Here is an 11,116-nt window from a genome sequence, read left to right as displayed (position 1 = left end):
TCCAAAATATATAAACAGCTCATGCAGCTCAATATTAAAAAAACAAACCCAATCCAAAAATGGGCAGAAGACCTAAATAGACATTTCTCCAAAGAAGACATACAGATGGCCAAGAAGCACATGAAAAGATGCTCAACATCACTAATTATTAGAGAAATGCAAATCAAAACTACAATGAGGTATCACCTCACACCAGTTAGAATGGGCATCATCAGAAAATCTACAAACAACAAATGCTGGAGAGGGTGTGGAGAAAAGGGAACCCTCTTGCACTGTTGGTGGGAATGTAAATTGATACAGCCACTATGGAGAACAGTATGGAGGTTCCTTAAAAAACTAAAAATAGAATTACCATATGATCCAGCAATCCCACTACTGGGCATATACCCAGAGAAAACCATAATGCAAAAAGACACATGCACCCCAATGTTCATTGCAGCACTATTTACAGTAGCCAGGACATGGAAGCAACCTAAATGCCCATCGACAGACGAATGGATAAAGAAGATGTGGTACATATATACAATGGAATATTACTCAGCCATAAAAAGGAACGAAATTGGGTCATTTGTTGAGATGTGGATGGATCTAGAGACTGTCATACAGAGTGAAGTAAGTCAGAAAGAGAAAAACAAATATCGTATATTAACACATATATGTGGAATCTAGAAAAATGGTACAGATGAACCAGTTTGCAGGGCAGAAATTGAGACACAGATGTAGAGAACAAACGTATGGACACCAAGCGGGGAAAGCTGTGGGGGGTGGGGGTGGTGGTGTGATGAATTGGGTGATTGTGATTGACATGTATACACTGATGTGTATAAAATTGATGACTAATAAGAGCCTGTTGTATAAAAAAATAAATAAAATAAAATTCAAAAATTCAAAAACAAGAAAAGAAGATGTGGTATACACACACACACACACACACACACACACACACACAAAATGGAATATTACTCAGCCATTAAAAAAGAGTGAAATAATGCCATTTGCAGCAACATGGTTGCACCTAGACATTATCATACGAAGTATGTCAGACAGAGAATGACAAATACCATATGATATCACTTATATCAGCAGCCCCCAGCCTTTTTGGCACCAGGGACCGGTTTTGTGGCAGACAGTGTTTCCACAGCCCGGGGGTGGGGGTGGGGGGGAGGGTTCAGGTGGTAATGCGAGCGATGGGGAGTGATGGGGCGTGACAGGTGAAGCTTCGCTCACTCGCCTGCCACTCACCTCCTTCTGTGCGGCCTGGTTCCTAACAGGCTGGGGGTTGGGGACCCCTGACTTATATGTGAAATCTAAAAAAAATATGATACAAATGAACTTATTTACAAAACAGAAACAGACTCACAGACATAGAAAATAAACTTGTGGTTACCAAAGGGGAAAAGGGAGGCAGGAATAAACTAGGAGTTTGGGATTAGCAGATACAAACTACTATATATAAAATAGACAACAAGGTCCTACTGTATAGCACAGGGAACTACATTCAATATCTTGTAATAAACTATAATAGAAAAGAATCTGAAAATATATATATGTAAAATTGAATCACTTTGCTGTATACCAGAAACTACAACACACTGTAAATCAACTATACTTCAATTAAAAAAATATTTGCAATGCATATGCAAAGAGCTAATTTTCATAATATTAAAAAGTAGTTGTAAATCAATAAGTAAAGATCAATAATATATTGGCAAAAATAGGAATAGATAATTAACAAAAAAGGAAATAAACATACAAAAAGGTGCCTAGCCTACCTTAAAATAAATTTGTAAATATACAAGATACATTTATCACTTCTCAGGTTGACAAGGATAAAAAATGTGACATGTATGGGAAGAGAGGCACCCTTAGGCAGTTTTGGTGAGGGTACAAATCCATACAACTGGTGGGGCAATTAGGCAATATCAACATTTAAAATACTCAAACCTCTTTATCCATCAGTTCAAGTCTTAGGAATTTCTCCTACATATATATTCATACTTGTATACAATGACATATATATGAGGTTCGTGTCAGCATTATTATTCAGAGCAAAAAAACTGTAATTAACTAAATTTACATATAACTAAATAACTGAATGTGACATTGAAGATAAATTGTGTTGCAGCTCTATCAAAGAAGACTGTACAGCCATCAAAGAAAATTATATACACAAGATATATTCATATTATTAAATAAAACAGAATAAGAAGTGTCTGTAATATGTTTCCATTTGTGAAGAAAAATATATCACTTTATTTATGCCTCCTATGCCAAATCAATTCTGAAAGATACACAGGGAAGGAAAAGGGCAGACAAGGGTAAGAAAGAGACATACTACATACCTTCTTCTGCCTTTGGAATTTTGTACCATGCATATGTGTGCCTACTTTAAAAAAAACAATTACTTTTAGTTATTGAAATAAAATAAATGCCTCCGTCAAAAGACCTCATCCCTGCTCCTCCAACCTTTCCCCTCAATCCAATCCAGTCCACCCACCTGCACCTCTGCTAGAGGTAGATTGCATTTCTTACTGCCAAATGAACTCCATGGCCCATGCATCTGCTGGTAAGTTTCTCTCCTACACACACTCCTTTCACCCACAGCCTGCACTTAAACGTTCAACTCCAATGTCACTCTACCCAGGAGCCTTCTCTGACCATCCATCGATGCTTTTTCCCCTCAAGAATGGGATGTTTGTGACCTGGGCCTCACAACTGAATAAATGATTCCATTTGTTCTACATTGCTGGCTCTTACTTTGTGTGGATTAGTCTTCTTTTGGAAACCAGATAGTGAAGTGTCTTGAAAGTAGGAAGGCAACATGACTAAAATATCTTTGTACCCTTGACACTGCCCAGCTTAGGACTGAGCACAGATTGATGGCTCACCATGCCAGATGGGTGGAGGACTGGATGCTGGAGGAAGGACCAAGTAGTAACTTCGGAGATGTTGAGGCCAAGAATTTTTTGGCTGGGAGACCACTTTTACCAGGGAAAGACTCTCAAGGAAATTCAGAAATTTTGAGATATTTGAGTCATATCACGATATCCACAGACAGCCAAGCAGGTAACATAATGTCTAAATCAGTAGTCAAGGTGTAGGAGTGATGTATCCTGGGGCTGGTTGGAAAACACCTGTCATTCCTAAAAGTTAGCAAAATCCAGGTTAAAAAAAAAACAAACTCCTCAGGTAGACAGCATATATCCAGAGTAGATACATGTGATCCTTAGATGGAAGTGGCCACTCATCTCTGTAGGAAGTCATCTTCCTGAGAAAGCGGAAGGCTGTCACATGGGTAGAGGTGCTTTGGAACACAAAACTTTGGATAGTCCTCCAGAAGTGAACCAGATTCATGTGCCTCCATTGAAGGCAGTGTTTACGTTCTCTTCCCACCACACAGAATAGAGGCTTCCCTTCCGCCACATATTTAAATTTAAAGATGTTGCCACCTTGGCCTTTCCCTGCCACATCAGCTATGGTACCCTTCATGCACCTCTGGTTTCCCATCACCCACTGCCTGTAACATCAAAGTTCTCCATTCCCAAGCCATACCAGACTCTGCTGTCCCTAAACTCATGTGTGCTTCGCACATATATTTCCAGTACAGGTGGAGGAGTTTATAGAGGTTCCTCTGTCCCAGCCACTCTTCCTCAATTTTCAGGGAATGGGTGACCAGACAACTGTTGCGAAGGAAGAGCCGAGCTGTCAGGCTGGTGGAGGGTGTGGAGAATGAAGACAAAGTGGGAGCATAGACACTGCCTGTGAGCGGCACCTTCAGTCCTTACAGACAACCAGACACCCTCATCTACAGAGTGAATCACCAGTGAGTTTCCCTAGACAGGTAAAGGTCTTTGACACCACACCTGCCTTGTGAAACAGGAGGGCTTTGTGATGCAGTCTGGTGGCCTGGTTCTGTCATCTGTGAGGCGGAGGCCACAAGGCATAGCATTGGGAGTCATTAGGCACCAGGACCCTGAATACCTACATATAGGGATGGTTGGTCTCCTCATGCTAATGAGGTTTAGACCATGCTGAGCCTGACTTCTGTTCTGTGGGATTAGGGGTATCCCTTATATACCTATGGCTCCATCTTCAGAATTATCCTAATTATCTGGCAAATGAAAAAGAGTTACCATGGATTAACACTGGAACCTAAAAGGAGCTGCTGCCGGGTAGGGAAACACTATGACCATGGCTGAACTAATCAAGCCTCAGATAAGATACATTCAATTACTCTTTATAGTAATTCTCTTTCTCAGAGCCTAGAAATAATTCTTTGCCAGGCCATCCCTGCAGTGTATTCTAATTGAAAAATCAAGAATCTATCTATCTGACTTGGGTTGAGTCCTAGATAAAATGGAATCTACCTCACTGGATCTCTTCTGACCTCCCAAAATGGGGGATTTTTCTGATTGGTGGACTTAGTAAGCCAAAGTCCTTGGCTGAGAACCACTAACCATTTAATCATTTCCATTATTCCTCCTGTGTCACACTAAACCCCCTGAAAATATTGTCCTGGGAAAGGGGACGGGAGGTATGGAATGTGGAGAGCCCTGAAGTAAGCACACAATAAATAGAAAAATGAAATATTCAGGTGAAAGGGTGGAGTACAGGAAGGCAATATAGGAGAGTGTATAACATACAGACAGATATATAAAAAGGGTCTGGGAAATGTATATTTCCTTTGTTTCACTTTAGACATGAAAAAGAAAATCGTGTCCCAGCTTCACACTCTCTTTGATCTTTAAGCATCACCGAAAAGTCAGACAAAGGGCTGGAGATGCAGCATCAAGAGGTAAAGTCCCAGTCTCTGCTCTGACTCCCCTCCACTGTGGGTGAGATTCCCATGAACCCTGTCCCTCGATGACCCCTGGTGCCAGGAGCCAGGTGCTCTAACCACTGAAGGCTTCAGTTCTCCAAGCTGACAAAATCTGCCAGAAAACTGTTTTGGGTGGGAAATCAGAGTCTGGGAATGTTCCAAAATTCTCTACCTTACCCCTGGGAATGAAGAGTGAGGAAGCAGGGAAGAAGTCCTTAATTGTGTCATTTACTAGTTTTATGTTTACTAGTTTCCACCTCCCTGTGGAAGTCACTTCATCTTTCAGTCTTGTTACCATGAAATGGGCATCTGATGATCCTGCCTCACTCACAGTGTAGTTGTGAAGATCAAATGAGAGCAGGTCCAGGAAAGCACATCATACCTGGTTAAGCGGTACACAGACATGCCTTACAGCACTAACTGTTGGAGTTTGCGGTCTCCTCTCATTCAAAGGCCTTCAGCTTCCTATAGGATGTCCCTGGATCCACTCCTGCTCCATGTAACACTGTCTCCTGGTTTCTCAGCTAGGAGACTTTCCCGGGAAGAAGCTGAGAAGCCGTGGGAGCTGCTCTCTGTCATGAGAAGGTGATCTCTCACTCTTTGCAGTCTCCCAACTCCCAGCCTGGCCTGTGATCATTTCTCTGCTTGGCCTGGGGCAGGGCTGGGGAGAAGGATAGTGGCTGAGAGGGAGCCAGACAGTGGAGCCTGGAGCACTGGTTGAGAGCGTTGCCAGGGCAGAGGGGGATCAAATATTTCAGGAGAGAGGAGTTTCCTAGTTCTGCTCTGTGCTAGGCTCACAGTGGCCCTGGAATTCAGAATTTCACTAGTGCATAGTTCAGAAAAGACTCTACATGGGTTTGCACTCAGCCACAAGACAAGTTTTACAGTCAGGAGGATGGATAATTAAGTGAATAATTGTCATCATTTTCATATTCTCTTTACAGCTACACCCTTTCAAGGGCAGCCCCCTGGACCCTGCTGACATTACCTCCTCTGGTTCTGTCTTCAGGGGGGCCAGTTCCTGGGACAGCCCTCAGACAGGAGCTTGTCATATATTATACCCTTCTTCTCTAGATCTCTAGAGAATGGGGATGGACTCTCAAGAGATGTTGTGTACACGCTTTAATCCCCAGAACACAGAATTCCCAAAAGGATCTCCTTTTCTACAGTCTAGAAATACTGAGTACCAGACTGCGGCCTAAGCTCCAAAAGAGAATGGCTCCAGGTTCTACCTGGTGATGTTCCTGGTGCTGCCCCATCAGCTAACCATTGGCTCCCCCATCTACCTGGTTCCTTCTCCTAGTTCAGCGTCTCAACACAGGTCAGCAGGGAACTCACCCCCTTCCCAGTCTCTCAAGGCCCTGTGCTCCCAGCTGTTGTCTAAGACCTCGCCCAATAAGCCCCAGGCCCTCAGCCCAGCCTACCATAACTTGCCAAATGGCATTTCCCTAGGAAAAAAAAAAAAGTACATGAGTAAACACCCAGTGGATGCAGGCCTCAGGGTTTACAGGACCAGGGGAGGGCAGGCACAATCTCCAGGCCACACACTTGCAAAGAGGCAGATGTCACTCCATCAGTAACAACCAGTGGCCATGTTTCCCTCCCAGCCAGGGCTGGCTTCCTCAGGAGGGGAGCGTGCGGCAGCTCCTGTGTGCAGATTCCTGCTGCCAAACCTGCGATGCCATGGCTCTGGAGATTCAGCAGGTGGTGGTGGGTGAGAACACCCTGATCTCCCCCACTTCAGGGAGGCCGTCGCAGGGCTCCTCTTACCTAGAGATTTTGTCCACGTCTAAAGTGTCTTCTGAGCAGAGTCCGGAGCGTCGTTCCCCACACTCCAAAGACCTTTCACTTCCATCTGCAACCCTCACAGTGTCAGCGAAATCCTTAACCCAGTCATCTGCCCAGTCAACTGGTGCAGCTAGCATCCGTGATTACTGGGCTGAACACCTCAAGCTTAGGCAGGGATTTCAAGTACCAGAGGTGCCCAGAGGCCCAGAAACTATATTTTCTTCAAGGTTTGAGGAACCTAAGGTTTCAGTGAACCTGCAGGACATGATGCAGAGCAACCCCAACCTTGTCTATGGGAACCAAGGCCAGCAGCCCTTGAATTCTCAGGTCTCTCTGCTGACCCTGAACCGAGAAATCACAACCCTGACACATGCTATGGCCTTACATATGGTCACTGTCCTCCCTGCCCACCTGTTGTTCCTCAGCACTGAAGTCCGGAGGCTTCTTGAGGTACATGTAAAAGGACTGATGCACTTCCAGAGGTGGGGACTCCCCAGATGTGTGGAAGAGTCCCTGAGGCAGCTTATACCAGATCCGCCATTATTTTACCACCCTGTACATAACCAACCAGTTTCTTTCATCCAGAATGGCACTTCTCAGTTCTCTATTGAGAAATTTGGGACCGTTTCATACCAGAACTGGGGTTCATGTATGGCCGGCCAGCCCAGCCAGGCCTTCTGGGTTTCTAAATGGTCCATTATGGACCCAGAACAAAGACACTACTACCAGCATCTCCCAGACAATATGGCTCTAGCCTTGCCCTCTCCAGCCCTTAAAGAATTAAGTGGCCTTTATCTAATGCCTGGCCAACAGGCTAACGACTCACTGCACATAGTGGGCCATGTGCAGCCGAAATATAGCCAGCTATTCTGTGGCCTCCCTTCTCTGCACAGTGAGTCCCGGGTTGACATTTTCTTGGGTTCTCAAGGCCTCTCCATGAACGGGAACATGTCCAAGCCCCCCTTGAAGGATCCTTTTCTCTTCAAGGAGCTCTCCTTCCTCCCTCTGATGCCTAAAACTGCACCCCAGTCAGCTCCACCCTCTTCTCCCTCTTCCCCAAATTGGATTGCTCCACCTGAGCACCAACAAGCTCAGATCAATATCCCGTTTCTGACCCTGGATGAGTGTGAAGCCTTGGAGTGGCACCTGCTGCAGAGGCAGCTCCAGCTTCAGTGGGGCTTGCCAGATGTTTTCCAGAGAAATCAGCACACCCAGAGCCCCGTGCAGTATAAGCCCTGTGACAAAGCCCAGTCTGCTGAGACTGTGAAAACTTCCTGGCCAGGGCAGCCCATATCAGTCCTCACAAGGTAACTACTCTTCTTCCCAGAGCATGCCAGGAGGCTGCTGGAATTCCACCTCCAGAGACAGTTGATTCACCATCGCTGGGGCCTGCCCCAGAAGATCCAGCAGTCCATCCATTTGCTCCTGTCCCCTGCTGACGAGCAGACTCTCTCCTGGAGCAGCACAGCCCTAGACAATGTGAACGTCCCCCAACCTACAGCTCTAGAGGGCACTGGCGTTGGCAACCCACTCCCAGCCGTCAAGGACCCAGTGTCAGTCCCTATGCCGCACTTGTTTGACCAGGCCAAGGCAATATTGCAGAGCCACATCGACTCCAAGTGTGGGCAGATTCACCAGGGCAAGGTTCCCGTCTGCGTATGTGGCTCCTGGGAGTGCAGAATTCCTGGGGGCCTGGAAGTGGCTCCCTTTACCTGCACCCCAGAAAGCAAGCCCCTAGAACTACAGGCAGCAAATGATCCAGACAAACAACAGAAAATTACACCCTGGATGCCAACGGCCCTTGACCAGCAGCAGCAAGCCTCATCAGATGCTATCACTGAACATCCTAAGCTGCCCCAAGCCCTGTCCGAGGGAGCCATTGAAAAACTGGAGACAACTTTACGGCACAAGTATCTGGCCTTCTTGTCAGGGATGCCTGCTCTTTATTACGTGGCTCTCTCCAGGGCCATGGCCCCAGCAATAACTTCCCAAGCTATGAAAACAGAGATGGTGCCTGGCCTGTCGAATTTCCAGTAGAACCTCTGACTCAGATGACCTTACCTGAAGAGCAGGGTCTAAGTCCTGGGCCAGGCTTTCAAGATGCCAACGAGACTTGTGCAGACATTGCAGGTGAATTCCAGGCTGAAGTGCAGATGAAAGGAATAATCAAGATGGTGCCTCTAGAAAGCCAGAGAGAGCCTGCGAAGCCCTACTCACTCGGGAAACCCATCTTGGCCAAACTAAATTTCCATCTGAGAAAGAAGATCCTAGAGATACAATTGGGAATTCCCCTAAAGGCAAGGGAGTCCAGGGAACAAACTGTAGCAATGCCAGAGAACATATGGACACAGGAGTCTCTTGGGAGTCTAAACAACCACGGAAAAACACTGCTCCAGGAACTCCCCATCCCACCAGATATGCCACGTGCCCTGGATCCAGAATGGCTCCACCTCAAACAACAGCTGGCCACTGAGTTAAAGGCAGTGCATCAGAAACAGAAGCAACCCAGTTCCAGGGCAGTACCCCATGATTCTGTCCACTGGGCCTCCAAGATCTCACAACCCAGTGGGGACATGACAGAGACCCAGGTGCTTTGTGTTCAGCTGGAGGCCAGTGTGAACAACCCCAGCCTAGAGGAGCCCCAAAGCCCTGACAAGAGCAAGGACTCAGCCCAAGACCCCACACTGGCAGAAAAGAGAGAGGAGCCAGGCAAACCCAAAATGGCAGGGGACCACGGAGAAGGGGATGCCGGGTTTGCAGTCTCCTCCACAAGAGAAAAAAGCCACTCTGCTGAAGCCCAGAGGCCAGAAGGGATGCTTCTGAACAGGACACCCTGCAGCCCCTGGCGACGGAGACGTCGCTTTCACCCTCATGCTCCCTGTGAGCACAGTCCCCAGCATTGCCCTCAGCTTAAACTCCCAGAGCTACCTCCTGGAGTCCCTGGGGGGAAAGACTCTGAGAAGAATGACCTGCAAGACAGCCAAGCCAAGCTCAATGTCATCCTCAAACCAGCAAGGGTTCCTGAGAATGTCCAGCCTGTGGTGCCCCAGGCGTCATAGGGCCAGCCTTTCCTGGGCCAACTCATTCCAGGTAAGCCATTGCAGGGCCAAACTTTACAAGGTCAGGTTTTGTAGGGGCAGATGATGCCAGGCTATACTCACAAGAGGCCCAGCCTTCCAGAATCTGGCTTGAGAAATAAGATGAAATCTTTTCTACACTGTATTAACCTCAAAACAAAAGGCAAAGGGCATGAGGAATCCATGTCCTCCTCATGTGAGAAAGTGGCTAACACAAGAAAAGAAAATGTAGCAAAGAGCCTGGCTCCAGACAAAAGTCCCAAGGGGCGAACTAAGACAGAGAAGACAAGAGGGGACCCAAAGGCCCAATTTCTGCCTACTGAGAAGCAGGTGGGCTTGGCCTTCTTGGATGGGCCCCATTCCCCAGACAGTAAGCTCTGGCACCGCTCCCACTCCCATCAACTCCACTCTGCCTCAGTCCTGGGCATCCCCCGCCACTGCCCTCAGCACAGTCCTCGAGTGGCTTGTGCCATCCAACCAGGGAACCCACCTTCACTCTCACCTCTCACCTCGGAGGGAAACACTGGTCTGCTCAAGAAGACCCAGCGCATTCAAAAGACTCTGTAGTCTCCTCAACGTCTGCATCCCTTGAAGAGGACTGCTACTGTCATTTTCATTAATGTACAGGTGGGCAGAGTGCCACCCACAATATATTCTGTATCTCTAAGCAGAGAGGTGTCTGTCTGCTCCTTCTCTCTACTGTGGTGTGTTCAGGGAAGGCATAAGGGAGGTAAATGTCCTTCTTATCTAGGGAAGGAGTTTTAACTCACACTTAAGCTGGGTAGCACTCCACACAACAACCCCCCCCCTCACTGGACTGTGGATAAAGGAACTGGAGCAGAGAAGGAAGGCCCCTGTCTAAGGTACACTGAAGGTAAAGGTCAGGCTTCACTTCTATTGTGGCGTCCTTGGGCCCAGAGGAGCAATGTGGACATGAGGATAGTACTGTCAAGAAGGAGTGGCCAGGAATCCCACAGGCAAAATTCACTGATGACTTCTATATATGCCCACAGTCTGGAGGGGAGTGCCAGTTTTCCAACCTTGAGGAGGTGCTCTGTGTATACCAACAGCATATAGCTAATATGACTAACGTCAAAAGCAAATGGTAGAATCTCCCCTTTCTGCTCCCTGTTGGTTATTGGTTAGATCTTTCTGGAGAACTCACCTAGGAGGCTGCTGTAGCTCTCTTGCCTATATCCCACTTCCACTGCCTAACAGCTGCATGGAATGAATGACACCTGGAATGAAGATCACAGTAGGACATGGAGAGGGGCTTGTCCCCCACCCCCAAGGGTAGGCAGGGACAGAAGCAGAGAGGAAGACCATGTAGATGGGGGTCTGAGTCCCTGAGATAGAAGCTGACATGTTCCTGGGACTTCCCTGGTGGTCCAGTGGGTAAGACTCTGCGCTTCCAATGCAGGGGGCCCAGGTT

General features: G+C 47.1%; 1 protein-coding gene across 1 annotated transcript; it reads left to right on the top strand.

The window, feature by feature from the left end:
• Positions 1-4,028: 4,028 nt before the first annotated feature.
• On the top strand, positions 4,029-10,251 carry LOC137770450 (protein SPATA31F1-like). Its single transcript, XM_068553142.1, is given in 5 exon segments — positions 4,029-4,172; positions 4,750-4,795; positions 5,344-5,404; positions 6,427-8,621; positions 8,624-10,251. Coding segments are annotated over 5 exon segments (4,074 nt in total).
• Positions 10,252-11,116: the final 865 nt, after the last annotated feature.

Source organism: Eschrichtius robustus, chromosome 10 (genome assembly GCF_028021215.1).
Source record: "Eschrichtius robustus isolate mEscRob2 chromosome 10, mEscRob2.pri, whole genome shotgun sequence".
NCBI classification, from domain to species: Eukaryota; Metazoa; Chordata; class Mammalia; order Artiodactyla; family Eschrichtiidae; genus Eschrichtius; species Eschrichtius robustus.
This window is presented reverse-complemented; position numbering and strand designations above follow the sequence as displayed.